The sequence below is a fragment of the Theobroma cacao genome, unplaced genomic scaffold (genome assembly GCF_000208745.1).
Source record: "Theobroma cacao cultivar B97-61/B2 unplaced genomic scaffold, Criollo_cocoa_genome_V2, whole genome shotgun sequence".
Classification (NCBI taxonomy): domain Eukaryota; kingdom Viridiplantae; phylum Streptophyta; class Magnoliopsida; order Malvales; family Malvaceae; genus Theobroma; species Theobroma cacao.
In genome coordinates, this window is record NW_017234820.1 from 11,732 (window position 1) to 29,968 (window position 18,237).

The 18,237-nt window shown below is 33.5% G+C and overlaps 1 protein-coding gene across 1 annotated transcript in view; it reads left to right on the top strand.

The window, feature by feature from the left end:
* Positions 1-315: 315 nt before the first annotated feature.
* LOC18592830 (probable LRR receptor-like serine/threonine-protein kinase At3g47570) overlaps positions 316-18,237 on the top strand; it is an 18,136-nt gene continuing 214 nt past the window's right edge. Inside the window, exons 1-5 of the mRNA XM_018129837.1 lie at positions 316-325; positions 415-558; positions 6,499-8,349; positions 8,483-8,842; positions 8,935-8,982. Coding sequence (XP_017985326.1) covers positions 316-325; positions 415-558; positions 6,499-8,349; positions 8,483-8,838 — 2,361 coding nt within the window. The 3' untranslated portion in view covers positions 8,839-8,842; positions 8,935-8,982. The remainder of the gene's footprint in view (positions 326-414; positions 559-6,498; positions 8,350-8,482; positions 8,843-8,934; positions 8,983-18,237) is intronic.

The following is an 18,237-nucleotide window of genomic DNA, read 5'->3' on the forward strand; positions in this document are numbered from 1 at the left end:
ATCCTTGTTTTTCTCGTTGCCCTTTTATACCCTCACGCCTCTTGTTTACATTATATTTTCAAAAATTTTACTTTATTTACAAGTGATCAGATCCTTGGAAAGTGGGTAGATGGTCTTTCTTTAGAGACACTTACTGTACAAATATGAGCTTCCTTATTGGTCCAATTCCAGCTTCCGCCTTCAACATTTCTTCTTGCAAAAAATTATTTCTATAAAGTTGTATTATAGATGAATGCAACAATAATCTTTAAAATTTTACTGTGCAAATATAATTGAAATTTGAGCAATCTCAAGAAGATTGATCTAAGTTATAGAATGTCCTTGTGTACGTGATTTTGATTGCAAATAGATTTCTATATTATTATTGCAATGTTAACATATCAAGTAGTTTTCTAATTTGTACTATTTTTGTAGGTGAAATTCCAAGTGAGATTCGCAATCTCATTAGGTTGGAGAAATTCAATGCAAGGCATATGCACTTAAGTGGGCAGATTCCACTTTCCATCTTCAATATTTCTTCATTGAGAATAATTTATCTTCATAACAATAGTCTATCAGGTAAACAAGATTAATTGCATTTCTAACCTAATTTATTTTAAGAGTAGAAATAAACTAGTCTTACTCATATGCACACACCCACTACATGGGTGAAAAATAAATATACAATAACATTTTATGGAGAAACTGATAAATAATATTTATTAAATAAATTTTGTAAAAAAATAAAAAATTACAATTTTTATCATCGTTTTGTCTTAAAAGAGAAAAAAATAAAATGTAAAACTCTATATATGACAAAAAAAAAAGAGTGAAAGGAGTATAAATTGAATAAATAACTAACTAGATTTAAATTGCAAAACTATTTACATGACAGAAAAATAAGAATAAAAGAAATATAAATTCAATAAATAAGTAACTAGGTTTAAATTTTTAGAATACAATAAGTTGATATCACACCAACTCACCTACTAGCATCATCACCGAATTTTGATACATATTAGAATTGTTACTAATAATGGGTCAAGATTGAAGAGAAATGCAAAGTGTGAAGAGAAATTTAATAGTGAATTTTTAGTTATGTAAAAATTTAGAAATACTTTAATTATCTGTTGCAATATTATTGTTGAAAATTACATACTAACTATTGTAACTGAATTTTTTGTAATGGACATATGTGATTTTATAAAAATTTTACATTAATCAAAGTTCAAAAATTGGACATGTTATAATAAAGAAAAATAATAAAAGGTTAATATAATGACATGATATTAAATTCTTTAAATAAAATTGACTTGATACATTGAGTAGATTTAAACTACTTATTGAACACTTTTCATCTTAAAAAAATACTCCATTAATTCGTTTAAAAAATAAATAACCAATTTCATTGAAACTATCAAATCATTGAATTTTTTTTGAAAGATAAAAACTTCATTAATCAAACAAGGAATTGAGAGCTCCTTTCAAGAAATACAACAAAAACCTGCAAAGAGTGCTATGTAAAAGCAACAACCCGCAGGCCAACATAAGAAAAACAGGGGATTCCTTCAATAGCAGAAAACATTCAGAATCCCAAGACATCCAAAAGATCAACTGTACAAAAAACTATCCAAAGATCAGCTGAACATTTGCTATGCATTTCACAGCTTTCGACCTATGCTTTCTTCAATAACAGAACCTCAAAACAAAAGTGGTCATTCCAGAAGCACAATCAAGATCAAATAATATGAACAAGTCATCAACACTAAAATTGTCACCAGAACTTCAAAGGTTGATTCATCAAACACATGCCAAAAACATAACTAGAAGAAAATATGAGTCACAATCCAGCAAAAACCTTGACGTCAACAGTTCAGCATCATACACGAGTAGGGGACAGACCAAGAATCCGTAAAAGATCATCGAAGAAGACTGAACAGAACGACCATAAAACAATGAGGATAGCAACAAGGAACCACAATCAAGCAGAACTATATCCTAGAAAAGTCAGCATATGAACAAGACCCTAAGAAAATCATGATGAGGTCAGAATCCCTACCAAACGCCTTTTTATGCCGAATAATCCGCAAAACTGTTACCTATCCATGGAAAGTGAGTGATCATCCACATCAACACCATGGGTTATAGCCTCTCAATTCGAATCAAAGGAGCATCAGTTATGAACTACCAATAATTCCACTATAATATTGCCAGAGTCCGATTCCACTATAAGTTCATCAGAAGCAGCCTACCAAGATGCAGTTAAAAAAGCAAAGGCTTCTTTAATCGCAAGAATCTCAGCCCGGTTCGAGTCACCCACGCCTATAGATTTTGAAAATAGAATTTTGACATGCTTGCCCTCATTTCGAACTGCACCTCCAATACCAGATTCAACCGGACATCTGTTGCAACTCTCATCTAATCGCAACCCTCCCTTTCAACAGCTGTCAATAAAAAATTTCAATTTGGGTGGAGTAAGTTTAACCCAAACCATCTTCCAAATACTATTCCTAATATCCTGGGAACCAATAACTATATTACAAAAAGATTTAGACGAATAAGAACCACTAGGATTGCCCTTCCAAATAATCCTGTATGATACCCCCCAGGTGAGAGGATTATCATTAAAAGCATTACAGAACATGACCCACTGCTCAACCTTCCAATCAAATAACCTTCTTTTTAACTTAACGTCCCATGACCAAATCTCATCAACCCACTTTCCAAAATCAGCCAACTTTCCTTCTCTACGCAAAGCAAGTGCATAAAACCTTAGAAAGTCATTACACAGAACAACGCCATCAATCCATTCATGCAGAAATGAATACTAAGATCATCTCTCGCCACAAAACCAATACCATCTCTCAATTTATTGGCATAAGAATCATTAGAAAAAAGGGGACTAATTATGTTTTTCCAAACTAAGGAAGATTTCCTATTACCTGAATTAACTGAAAGCAGACTCAGCAAGTCGCCACCATTCCTTTCAACAATCGCTCGCTTTCATAGATTATTACACTTGTCCTTGAATCTCCATAACCACGTTTTAAGAAGAGCACGGTTTTTCAAGTGAAGATCCCAAATGCCCAACCCGTCATTAGTTTTGGAGGTACATATAGAATTCCAATCAACATAATGAATATTGCCATTTGAATAAGAGCTGCACCATAAGAACCGTCTCTAAATACTATCAAGCTCCTCCTTAACCCTAATTGGCATTTGAAACATCGACACAAAGCAGATGGGAAGGGTGGCCATAACAGATTTAACATCGTCATTGTACCACCTACAAAAAGCATCTTCGATTTCCAACCAACAAGCTTAAGACTCAAACCTTTCAATAACTAGTTTCTAAATGGCTTTTATATTCAGTTTGTTCCTAACGAAAACCGAGATAATCAGTTGGCAACACATCAGCTTTACCAGAGATTCTCCTTGCCGATTCATACACACTAATCATAAAAAGACTTCTTCTTTTAAAATTAGCTTTAAGCTTAGATATAAGTTGAAAAATTCTCAATACCCTTCTAATGTTACACAAATTATTGAATTCTGACTCACAGAAAGTCATCGTGTCATTCTCATATTCTAGATGTGACATTACGAAACCATTTCATCCAATCTCCACACCATGAACAACCCCTATTTCGATTGCTCTAGGCATCAACGTCTTAAAAGCTTCCGCTACCAAATTGAATAAAAAGAAGAGAGCGAGCAGTCTTGTTTTAATCCTCTCCTTAAACGAAATTGTCTAGACGGTGATCCATTAACGAGAGTAGAAACAAAAGCCATAGATAAACAAGCCATCATACATTTCCTCCATCTAATCCCAAAACCCATTTTACTCAACATCATATCAAGAAATCTCCAATCAACACTATCAAATGTTTTCTCAAAATCAACTTTCATAAAAACTCCACCTTTACCATTCTTCTTGATATCATCAAAAACCTTATTGGCAATCAAAACACAATCGAGAATCTACTTACCTTTAGTAAAAGCAAATTGATTTTGTCCAATATCCTTTCTCAACCTATTAGCAAGAACCTTCACTAAAATTTTATAAATACTCCCTACAAGACCTATCGACCGGTATTCATTAAATGAACTTGGACTAGAGCATTTAGGAATCGACGAGAGAAAAGAAGCATTAACTCAACCATCCATTTTTGCAAGTATCAAAGAAGTTGGAAAAAATATTTCATGACATCACCTTTAATTCTGCCCCAATGACTTTTAAAGAAACTCGTATTATACCCATCCAGACCCAAAGATTTATTCCCGTCACAATTTCTGATCACTTCCCACACTTCCGATTCAGTAAACATCTCTTCCAACTAGTCTGCCAATTGCACTCCAACTAACTTTAATGGACATCTAAAATCAGCAACTGCAGCCACCCTACCAAGCCCATATAATTTTTCAAAATGATTAGCTTCGGCTCCAAAATCAAAAAAGCATCCATTGACAAACTATCAATACGATTGATCCTTCTCCTTGTCAAGGCTACCGCGTGGAAATATTTTGTATTCTGATCACCTTCAAGAAACCACTAGGGGTTATTTGGGTTAGAGTCATTCGAGTTTGGGTCATTTTGGATTCAAATTGTTGACTTTTAAAGTAAAATAAGTTTATTAAATTATATCTTATTTTAACTCTCCAAAATAAAATTTTAAATATCAACCAACATCGATGTGCTCTCTCATTGGTGACATTTTTAGACAAGGTCCTGATACAACATAAACTTTCAACATCACACACAAATAAATACGATTACATCTACTAGAAATGGAAAATATCATATATGTAAACTAATTTTTATATGCCGTTTTATTTTTCTTCACCAATATTTTTTTGTTGACTTTATTAAGATCTTATTAATATTAGATTATATCACAATAATTTTCATTTATATTATATTTTCTTAACAAAGCATCATTTACAAGTTATGTTGTTTTTATGTTTTAAAAATTAGGTAACAATATTTATAATATTACTAAAGTTGAAGAGCCAATTTCCTTTTTTTCTGTTTTCTTTTCCTTTTTGCTGTTTTTGTGGGCTTATTAGCCCATATAGCTCCCCCCCTTTTTTTTTTTTTTTCATATTTTTGTCTGTGTTTTGGCATTTTTTTTTTCTCAAATTATTTTGAACCTTTCTTAAAAAAAATGTTTCTGCCATCACTTTTTCCAGTTTTAGTTCGTAGTCTTAATCCTCAATTTTCTTTTAATTACTTTTTTTAGGTATTAAAAATGGCAACTCTCTTTAAACTCTAGATTGCTTGATATAGTTCATACCACTAGGAGCTTATTTGACCCCGGCAGGATCTTCCATAGGAAGTGTTGTTCGAATAGAGCCTTTTTAAAATTGCTGGAAAGAGAAACTAAAATAACATTTGACAAACATATTGTAGAACTACTATAGGATATAAAAAAACTATTTGGTAATATTTTAATTTATTTTTAATAAATAAAAAGCTCAACTTTATTAAACAAAACCATGTTTTAAAATGAAAGAAATAAATAAAATGAAATAATTTTGTTTTAATTAAAAATCATAAAATAAATTTATCTAGTTTATTAATGTAATGAAATCTTTTTTTGACCGAGCAAAAAAATTTAAGAATCATAAAATAATTTTAATCAAGAGAAAATTTTGGACCAAATAAAAAGATGAACGTGAGAAAAATATAATTCTCCCTAAAATTTTATGAATTATTGTAAGATAAAGTCAGAACAAAGAGAAATTTCATTACATATTTGTTAGTGCACACTAACACTCTTTGTGTAAATTTTGATTTGAAGTTTCACCTAAAATTTTAAAATTTCGAGTGTCAAACACCTTGCTTTTGTTTTTGGAGTAGAAAAACTTTTCTATAAACTAGACCAAACACCCATTAAGTTTATCACATTTTAAAAAATTTGGTCAAGCAAAACTATTAAGAGATTTATAAGGTCTTTTTAATTGATTTTCTCTAGACAATTGAGTCCAAGCATTAAATATTTATGATGTATCTTTTGTGATAATTAACATATAAAAAAGTGACAAGAATAAGGCAAAAAAATAAAAATAAAAAAAGATTAGAAAAGTTTTGTGAAATATTTAGAGAGTACAAATTCAAAGGTAACAACGAATGAAAATGAGAATTATATCGAAGTGGATAGGTTATAAGGTTTCTTCCTTTATTTAAATGAATGAGTATAAATATGATATATGGTATGTAAATATTAAAAATTTAATAAAATTTTATAAAACTTTTCTCAACATTTTTAAATGAAATATTTTTTTTTGAATAACCATAAATGTAACATGAAACTCCCTACAATCTAAGTTTTAATGGGCATAACTTTTTATGGGTCTTGAACTAGTGACAAAGTATTGCTTTTTTACTTTATATTTGCACTCTATGACTAAAAATTTATGTGTGCATTGTTTTCTAAAGTGGAATAACTAAGAATTTATTTATGCATCATTTTTTTTTTTGTAGAATAATTCAAACTTGTGTTTTTCTTTTCTTTTAAGGTAAATTACCATGCATGAGCTTGGATTCAAATCTTGAGGAGCTTTTCTTATGGGGTAATTATCTTAGTGGAAATATTTCTGATTGTATCTCTAATGCTTCGAAGCTCAAAATTCTAAACTTGAATCAAAACTCGTTCATTGGCCTTATTCCCAATACACTTGGAAATTTACGTTTCCTTGAGGTCCTACGCCTTTGGTCAAACCATTTAACTACCAAAACTCCAAATCATGAGTGGAGCTTTCTTTCTTCATTGGCAAACTGCAAGAATTTAAGGGTCTTAGAGATATCATTCAATCCATTGAATGGCATTCTTCCAACTTCTATCTTGAATCTTTCTGCATCACTTCAACGTTTTGTAGCTGATGATTGCAAAATTAAAGGTTTCATTCCTATGGAAATCGGTAGCTTAAGCAACATTATGGTTTTAAGTCTTTCGCAAAATGAATTAAGTGGATCTATTCCAGCAACAATAGGAAGGCTACAAAATGTCCAAGGCTTGTATCTTAATGGTAATAAATTACAAGGCCCTATTCCAGACAGTGTCTGTCATTTGGAGAAATTGAGCTATTTATCATTGAGTGCTAATATGCTTCAAGGACCTATACCCCATTGTTTGGGTGATTTGACTTTTCTCAGAAACCTGTACTTGGATTCCAACAAATTGCATTCGACGATACCTTTCACTTTTTGGAGCCTTAAAGATATATTGAAAGTAGACTTGTCTTCAAATTATCTTAATGGTTCACTTCCACTAGATATTGGAAATTTGAAGGTACTAACAAATTTGAATTTGTCAAGAAATCTATTTTCAAGTGATATTCCAATCACAATTGGAGGTCTCAATGGTCTACAAATTTTATCACTATCTAGCAACAGGCTACAAGGTCCTATTCCTCAGTCATTAGGTGACATGTTCAGTTTGGAAACCTTGGATTTGTCTAATAACAATTTGTCTGGAATCATTCCCAAGTCTTTGGAAAGACTTTCTTATCTCAGATACTTTAATGTGGCTTTCAATAGATTGGAAGGAAAAATCCCCAATGAAGGATGCTTTCAAAACTTCACGACTAAATCATTCATGCATAATTATGCACTTTGTGGTTCACCTCAACTACAAGTCCCTCCTTGCAAAAACATCACCCATCGATTATTGAAGACAACCTTAATGCATGTTTTAAGGTATGTTTTACCAATAATTGCTTCAATAATGGTGATACTTACCTTCATTATTGTTTTAAAAAAATTCCAGAATCGAAGTACAAGTCTTCCAATGAATGAAGGTTTAACTCTGGAAATACATAGTAGAAATCTGTATAATAGACTTCTACAAGCGACTGATAGATTCAATGAAGGAAACTTGCTTGGTTCTGGGAGTTTTGGCTCTGTATATAAAGGAGCAGTTTCAAATGGGAGAAATGTTGCCATAAAAGTCTTTAATTTGCAATTAGAAGGAGTATTCAAGAGTTTTGATGTTGAATGTGAAGTGATGCAAAGTATACTTCATCGCAATCTTGTCAAGGTTATTAGTTTTTGCTCTTGTAATGATTTCAAAGCCTTAGTGCTTGAATTCATGCCTAATGGGAGCCTCGAGAAATGGTTATATTCGAACCATTGTTTCTTGGATATCCTTCAACGAATCAACATAATGATAGATGTTGCATCAGCGTTAGAATACCTCCATTTGGGACATCCAAATCCTATAATCCATTGTGACCTAAAACCAAGTAATGTTTTACTTGATAGAGACATGGTTGCACATGTGGGAGATTTTGGCATTGCCAAAATGTTGGGAGAAGTAGAAACTATGAAACAAACCATGACACTTGCCACTATTGGATATATGGCACCAGGTGATATCATTTTCTCATATGGTTTTTTATTTCTACATGTATGGATGCATTAGCATTCATTTTATTCATGATTAATGACACTACAATAATAGGATGACATCTTTTTAATGATCCAATTATGTTTAACATGCAGAATATGGATCGGCGGGAATTGTTTCTGTAAAAAGTGATGTTTATAGTTATGGTATTTTATTAATGGAAACTTTCACAAGAAGGAAACCCACAAATGAAATTTTTGTTGGAGAAATGAGTATGAAGCATTGGGTGAAAGAGTCACTATCTAATGGAATAATTGGTGTTGCTGATTCTAGTTTATTGAGAAATGAGGAAAACCATTTCATGGTTAAAGCAAATTGCATAGCATCCATTATGGGATTAGCTTTGGATTGTTCAGCTGAATTACCTGAAGAAAGGAAAGATATGAAGGATGTTGTTTGCATACTTAAGAAGATCAAAATAATGTATTTGAACAACATTAGGAAAGTTTAATATGGTAAGTAATGAGTTTGTTTATTGTTATCCATATATAGTTTATATAACTTCCCTCAAGGAAAGCCTTCTTTTAAGCTTTATATTTTCTTGCAGATTCAAGGCTACAACTACTGGAATACATATTTTGGGTCCATATTGAAGGTATCTTTATAAATTTTCATTTATAGATTGCTTACAAGATGCAGAAAATGGAGTTCTTGAATTTTGACAAATTAATTTGGTCCTTGTTTTACAATGTTAGGTTTTGAAAAGTCATTTAGCCCATTAAAGATATCTTGCATTTTACTCATCTAAGTTTGCAAATTCTTATCGCCTATTCATAATGGCAAGTTGGATTCTTCCTTATATATCATCCAATGCTCTTATTTTATCAACTATATGTACAAATTAAGTATCTTTTTTTCTATTTTTGTTCTTAATCTTGGCACACGAACCAAATTTAGCAAATATGATGAGAGGGGATAAAGATACATGCATTTGCAAGCTTGATGAACTTTCATGTTTCATGTGATTTTGGTTAGAAATTAATAAACAAATTAGAGCTCAAGCTGATATAGGAGTCATTTAATTCTCTTGCGATTGCTATTTTAGTGGAGAGTTGTTTAGGTTTATGAATTTGACATGGATTAAGTCTTTTGATTTGTTATGCAGTTACAACTATTTTTCTAGAAGTATTAAATGATTAATAATAAACTTGTATTGAATCAATTTGTTAAAATTGAAAAAAACCTTAATAGCTTCATATTTATAAAGTAAATATACATGAATCTATCACTATGTCCTTGAAAATTTATAAACTGTTATCTTCACCGAAAGACTTCAACAAAACCTCAAAACATAAAAATGAAAATTTTTCTCTTGAAAAAGCTTATGAGTCAGTTTCAAATTGAGTACCACAAGGAACATGAGAAAAGAGCAAAAGACTTATGTGTCAAATGTTCAGAAAATGGAGGAAGGATAGTTTAGCAAACTCATAAAGAAGAAAAGAACTTTCTACTAATGCCTAAATATTCAAGAAAGAAAATAGTGCAAGTTTCCATTATGGAAAATAGATTTCTTCATGAAAGATTGTAATTTCTTCAAGAAGGAACACCAATAGCTTAACAAAAAAAAATTACAGTGTTAATTTCTAAAATTACTATCTTGGAAGACAATTAGACATTGGAGTGCTACCAAGCATGATTGTAAAGACAATAAATTAGATTATAGTACTTTACCTCCTCTTCTCAATTTTTAGACATTTGATTTTAGGACCATAAAGTAATTCAACTTCAACTTCATACATCTAAAACTAAGCTAAGGCTTCATTCTTTTTATGTAACAAATAAGCATAGCAAAATTTCGATACATTATACATAAAAACCATATAATATCTCTTTCCTCCTATTGAAGGTGAGCTATATAAATCTCAAACAAGAATAATTGTAAAAACAATAAATTAGTTATTGTCACGACCCAAAACCTCCATCGGGCCCATGACAACCGCCGCGACGTCTCAATTGACACTTATTACCCGAAATGCCAATCAGAACCCCGCAAGGCTTAAATATTAGTTTCTTGCCTTTTCTGTGAGTAATCGTTTTTAAACATTTCATTTTAAACAATTTCCAGTAGTTTCCTGCTCAAGTAAATCAAAAGACAAAAATATTTTAGAAGGATTTATAGATAAATATCACTATTCAAAATATTGATTAAAATATAGCATTTTTTTATATAAAACAATATTTATAGAAACACGTGTAAGAAATCTTTTATAACGTGTAAGTAAAATAAATTCACACATACAAAAATTTATAAAGTTATAATGTACAATAATGGTTACAATGACAAGTGGCCCAAAATACACCTAGTGTTGGTGCTAGAAACCTACTGTTTGTGTGGTAGAGATGTCAATTGGAATCTTCGACAAAATAAGGTATCTACAAGCTACCACAGACCTGAAATGTTTGGAAAGGTGGTGGGTGAGATTTTGCAATCCCAATGAGTAAACAGACATTATCATAAATATCTAAAGGTAAGTAACAGGGAGGCAAGTTTAAACAACAAATCGACAAACCATTTCATAATGTTTTCAATTTATTTCTTAAACCATAAAATATTTGTAATTTACCAAAACAGTTGTTAAGGCTTATGTCTTTTATTAAAACAAGGCTCAAGCCAAAACTAATCCTCGGGGATACCTTGGCCGAGGCATCTAACCGAGTCCGCCAAGGGTGTTAAAATATTCACACGTGAAACACATTTTTATTTTTAAAACCAGCCGTTCCTTGGCGTTGGCCGAGTTACACATTCACGTGGGGGTTCGACGTGAAGTGAGCTCTAATACTACCCCGGGAGTTACCCTCCTCGCCTCTACAACCGGAGTAACTATATAACTGGGTTTACCGTGCCCCTCTAATAGGCAGTCCACGGAAACCCGTCACTGCAGTGACTAACCCACCAATTTTAATAAAATTTCGACAGTATAACGTGGCTTTTATTTATTTATCCAGCCTGCATAGTAAAAACAACTTACATAAATTTCCCAATGCACTCACAAAATATAGCCACATATACTCATTTCTCATAAGCCATTCCTAGGAAAATATATATTTTTCAAGTCAATTTGCAGCCTCCAATTACTCAATTTCATAATCAATACAATATATTTTTATTTGTCACATTTATTCCTAAAACATCAAAAATCCCGTTTTAATCTCGTTTTCATTTCATAAAATACATAAAGGGCATTTAAAAATAAACTCTAGATAATTTACAATAATAATAAGTTTACTCACCGTTTGTACAAACTAAAAGCTTTCTAAGCGCCCCGATCACTACTCGTCGGGTACGACTTCTTTGCCTTTTCCGGAAGGCTCTCCTCCTAGACACATTACAAAAATTTACACAATTCATCACATTGATGCTAAATCACTATATAATTAACTTAAATCCTATACTAATGCATGGTATGAAATGCAATAGCCTAAAACGGCTTAAACGCGGTATTAACCTATTTTTGGCACTTTGCCCGATAAATTGCTAACGCGCTCCATTTTAGCTCTAAATCATCCCATTCTCTCTCCAACATTTCTAACCATTAAATATCAGCCAATAACCTTCTAAAAACAACAAAATCAGCTCACTCCCTTCCTTGGAAAATTCGGCCAAAAATGGGACATTAACTCGGTTAATTTTCTACTTTGTTTTTCTATCACGTTTAATCGTTTTTCATCATTTTCTCTTCATTTTCCTTAGAATAAAATCAATTCATCATCATTGTACAGCATTGAGCATCCAGCCAAGAGTGGGTATTGTGAAAATTTAATGATTTCTTGCCCAATTTAATTTCTAAACACATTTAACTAACTAAAACTATCAATTTAACTAAAAATCAAAACCTAAAAATTTCAATTTCTCTCCCCTAGAATTTCGTCCAGCCCTTGATATCACTTTTTGATCTCTCTCCTCAAGCATGCTAAATGGAAATAAAGGCATAGGAAAGGTAGAAATCAAGCTAAAATCGAAAAATCTTACCGTTAGACGCGTAAACGGTCGAAAACCGCGAATTTCCCTTTGAATTTTCTTGTTTCTCTTTGGTTTTTCTTTTTTTCTTCCTTTCCTCTCTATTTCCTCTCTTGTTCTTCCTTATGGCCGGCCAGCACTCAAAATTTGGGTTTAAATGGGCTGACTTTTCATTAAAATAATATTATATCATTAAAAAATGCCACATGTCACTTTCCCATTGGCCCATTTTTAAAATTTCATCCATTTGTTTCCAAATTTTCACCATACACTTGTCTCATATATTCATAGCTTAGATAAAATTCTCAGACTCATCCAAAGTCTCGGTGGAGTAATTTTTGAAATTTACACTTTTGCCCCCGTAAAAGTCAAAAATTACATTTTTGCCCCAAAAATTGAAAAATTGCCCATAGACATATTTTTCATCCCTTATACTCATACCATTCTCCAATTTGTCAAATTTGATCTAAATTCTCTCAAAATCTCAAATTTTGTCCGTGGGTGGCAAAATTACGATTTTGCCCCTACACTCCAAAAATCACCAGAATTAAACTTTTTCACTTCCTATCATTAAATTATACTCCAAATAGTTAATCTTGGTCAAAAATTTCACTCCATGATCAAATTATTATCTTAGGTGGCAAAATGACGATTTTGCCCTTGAATATCAAAATTTCTAATTTTACCCCAAATGAACCCTCGAACTCCGAACAATCATTTTTAGTCATTCCTGGACTATAAAATATTAAATTTCATCCTACAATTCCTATTTGAACTAGTTCGAGGTTAAATCAACTCAAGTGTACCGTTAGGTACGATATCGGGTTTCGTCTTTTCTTATGTGCTTTCCTAGCATAATAACATGCTACTCAGTGCATGTATGTCATGACATGTATTTATAGGGTCGGGTTTTACAATTCTACCCCCCTTAAAATAAAATTTTGACCTCAAAATTTCACTTACCAGATTCGACAAATAGATGCGGGTATTGGTTCCTCATCTGATGCTCTACTTCCCATGTCATTTCCTCCATTCGAGCACTTTTCCACAACACTTTGACCATTGAAATACTCTTGTTTCTCAGTACTCGATCCTTTCGATCCAAGATACTCACAGGTTGTACCTCGAACTTCAAATCGTCATGCAACTCGATCGGAGGTGCTTCGAGGACGTGAGAGGGATCTGGTACATATTTCTTAAGCATGGAGACATGGAAAACGTTGTGGATCCGATCTAACTCCGGAGGTAATTCTAACCGATAAGCCACTGGTCCAATCCTTTCAATGATTCGGAATGGTCCAATATATCTCGGGTTGAGCTTTCCCCGCTTCGCAAATCGAATCACACCTTTCATTATCCAACAAGATATCATAATTTACCATAATAATAAAATCAAATAAAACTTAATACCACAAAGCATTCAAATTATTACCTTTCGAAGGAGACACCTTAAGAAAAACTCTATCATCGATCTCAAACTCCAAGTCTTTTCTCCGTTTATCTGCATAGCTCTTCTGCCTATCCTGGGCTACCTTTAGCCTCTCTCGTATAACCTTGATCTTGTCATTAGTTAGCTCGATCAATTCCACACTAACTAACTTCTTTTCACCCACTTCGTCCCAACAAAGTGGAGTACAACATGTCCTTCCATATAAAGCTTCGTATGTTGCCATACCAATGCTAGACTGGAAGCTGTTGTTGTAAGCAAATTCCACTAACGACAAGTGTCTATCCTAATTTCCAAGAAAATCCATGACACAAGCCCTCAACATATCTTCCATAGTCTAGATAGTCCTCTCTGACTGACCATCCGTCTGTGGGTGAAAAGTAGTGCTAAATTTCAATTTGGTTTCGAAAGCTTCTTGAAATTTCGGCCAAAATCGAGAAGTGAATCGAGGATCTCGGTTTGACACTATAGAAACAGGAACTCCATGTAGCCTCACAATCTCATCTATATAGAGCTGCTAGCTTCTCAATAGAGTATGTACTATGGATAGCTAAAAAGTGAGCGGACTTAGTCAACCGATCTACGATCACCCAAATTGCATCCTTTCCCCTCTGTGTCCACGGCAGTCCCAAAATAAAATCCATAGTTACATGCTCCCATTTCCACTCGGGAACAGGTAAAGATTGAAGTGTACTTGCTGGCTTCTGATGCTTCGCCTTAACTTACTGACATATGAGACACTTTGCTACAAATTCTGCTACGTCTCACTTCATACCTGGCCACCAATAATTCTTCCTGATAGTCCTATACATCTTGGTGCTTCCAAGATGTAATGCATAGGCAGATGAATGGGCTTATTCCATGATCGCCTGTCTCAACTGGTTTCCCTCAGGAACACAAACTCGGTCTCTAAACATCAAGACGTTATCCTCTCTGAGTCTGAACTCACTAACTCCCCCATCGGTCAATTTTGAATTTCTTTCCTTAACTCATCATCAGACCTCTGAATGTCCTTTATCTGATTAAGTAACGAAGGTCACACAATGAAGTTTGCCAATAAGGATCCATCCTCACCATAACTAGACCCCAAGAGATTTCATCTCTAATAATGCTGAAAAATAACAACTTTGAAGTACTGCTAAAGACCATGAAGACTTACGACTTAAGGCATCAGCTACAACGTTCGGCTTTCCCGGATGATAGTCTATCACCAAGTCATAATCTTTTATCAACTCCAACGATCGCCTTTGCCTCAAATTAAGCTCCTTCTGAGTGAGCAAATATTTTAAACTCTTGTGATCTGTAAATATTCGATAATGCTCACCATACAAGTAATGCCTCCAGATTTTTAAAGCAAACACCACTGCTGCTAACTCTAAATCATGGGTAGGGTAATTTGCTTCATGCCTCTTTAGCTATCTAGAAGCATAAGCCATAACTTTTTCATCCTGCATCAATACGCACCCCAACCCCAACTTTGAGGCATCACTATATACTACAAATCCCTTACCACTCATAGGAAGTGTTAAAACGGGAGCGGAGGTTAACCGGTTCTTTAGCTCCTGAAATCGATTCTCACAAACATCATCCCACTCAAACTTAACTCTTTTACTAGTTAGACGGGTCAAGGGAGCTGCTATTAAGGAAAACCCTTGAACAAACCTTCAATAATAACCGGTTAATCCGAGGAAACTACAAATCTTCGTCATTGTCTTAGGTTGCTCCCATTGTAAAATTGCCTCTATCTTATTGGGATCAACATATATTCCAGCTCCTGATACTACGTGTCCCAAGAATACCACTTCCTGTAACCAAAACTCACACTTCGAAAACTTTGCATACAACTGTCTTTCCCGCAAAGTCTATAATACTATATGCAAATGGTTAACATGCTCATCATTATCTCTCGAGTAAACCAGGATATCATCAATGGACACAATAACAAGCTTGTCCAAGTAAGGGTGGAACACTCTATTCATGAGATCCATAAAAGCTGTCGGTGCGTTAGTTAACCCGAAAGGCATGACCAAGAACTCATAATGACCGTACCGAGTCCTGAACGTTGTCTTAGGTACATTCTATTCTTTAATCCTTAACTGATGATACCTAGACCTCAGATCAACCTTAGAAAACACTGTAGCTCCCTGTAATTGATCGAAAAGATCATCAATCCTCGGTAACGGATACTTGTTCTTAATGGTCATTCTGTTAAGTTGTCGGTAATCTATACATAACCGAAGTGCACCGTCTTTCTTTTTCACAAATAAAATTGGTGCTCCCCATGGAGATATACTAGGGCTATAAAACCCTTGTCCACTAACTCTTGCAATTGTACTTTCAACTCCTTCAACTCTGCTGGAGCCATTCTATATGGAGGAATAGAGATAGGGGCAGTACCCGAAATTAAGTCAATGGTGAATTCAAACTCACGATCATGAGGAAGTCCCGGTAATTCATCAGGAAATACATCAAGGAACTCACTTACTACGGGGACATTCTCTAACTTAGGTTCCTCCCTCGATATATCAAACACGTGAGCCAAGTATGTCGGATATCCCTTTCGCACCAATTTCAAAGCTTTGAGGGCCGAGATTACACAAAATGGTAATACTCGATGCTCCCTCGTAAATACCACTTCTGCTCTCGCTGAACTCTGGAGAATCACTTCTTTCTTAAAACAATCCACCTTTGCTCGATGAGTGGACAACCAATCCATACCCAAGACCAAATCAAAGTCCCGAATCTCCAAAGGGATTAAATTACCCATAAATTCTTCTTCCCCAACTTTAATACCACAATCTTTATAATACGTATTTCTTACTAACCGCTCGCCTAGAGGAGTATGCACTATAATCTCTTCCTCTAATGGTGGCAGGTTCCTATATGAGAATGATGCAAATTATATGCTCACGTATGATCTATCGGAGCCTGAATCTATCAAAACATGTGCATCTCTATCAAACACAATTATAGTACCTGTCACTATGATAGGTCGAACTCGGGCTTCATTGTAAAACCCGACCCTATAAACACATGTCATGACATACATGCATTGAGTAGCATGTTATTGTGCTAGGAAAGCACCTAAGAATAAACGAAACCCGATATTGTATCTAACGATACACTTGAATTGATTTAACCTCGAACTAGTTCAAATAGGAATTGTAGGATGAAATTTAATATTTTATAGTCAAGGAATGACTAAAAATGATTGTTCGGAATTCGATGGTTCATTAGGGGTAAAATTAAAAATTTTGATGTTCAGGGGTAAAATCGTCATTTTGCCACCTAAGATAATAATTTGATAATGGAGTCAAATTTTTGACCAAGATTAACTATTTGGAGTATAATTTAATGATAGAAAGTGAAAAAGTTTAATTGTGGTGATTTCTGGAGTGTAGGGGCAAAATCATAATTTTGCCACCCGCGGATAAAATTTGAGATTTTGAGAGAATTTAGATCAAATTTGACAAATTGGAGAATGGTATGAGTATAAGGGATGAAAAATATGTCTATGGGCAATTTTTCAGTTTTTGGGGCAAAAATGTAATTTTTAACTTTTACGGGGGTAAAAGTGTAAATTTTAAAAATTACTCTACCAAGACTTTGGATAAGTCTGAGAATTTTATCTAAGCTATGAATATGTGGGACAAGTATATGGTGAAAATTTGGAAACAAATGGATGGCTAGAATTTAAGGAATTAATAAAACAAAAAAAATGAATAAAATAATATTATAATATTTTAAAGGAAAAGTCAGCCATTTAAACCCCATTTTAAGTGATGGCCGGCCATAAGGAAGAACAAGAGAGGAAATAGAGAAGAAAGGAAGAAAAAAAAAGAAAAACCAAAGAGAAACAAGAAAATTCAAAGGGGAATTCGCGTTTTTCGCCCGTTTACGCGTCTAACAGTAAGATTTTTCGATTTTAGCTTGATTTCTACCTTTCCTATGCCTTTATTTCCATTAAGCATGCTTGAGGAGAGAGATCAAAAAGTGATATCATGGGCTGGACGAAATTCTAGGGGAGAGATTTTGGAATTTTTAGGTTTTGATTTTTAGTTAAATTGATAGTTTTAGTTAGTTAAATGTGTATAGAAATTAAATTGGGCAAGAAAGCATGAAATTTCCTCAATACCCACTCTTGGCTGAATGTTCAATGATGTACAGTGATGATGAATTGATTTTTATTCTATGGGAAATGAAGAGAAAATGATGAGAAATGGTTAAATGTGATAGAAAAACAAAGTGAAAAATTAACCGAGATAATGTCTCATTTTTGGCAAAATTTTCCAAGGAAGAGAGTGAGCTGATTTTGGTGATTTTAGAGGAATATTGGCTGATAATTAATGGTTAGAAATGTTGGAGAGAGAATGGGACAATTTAGAGCTAAAATGGAGTGCGTTAGCAATTTATCGGGTAAAGTGCCAAAAATAGGTTAATACCGC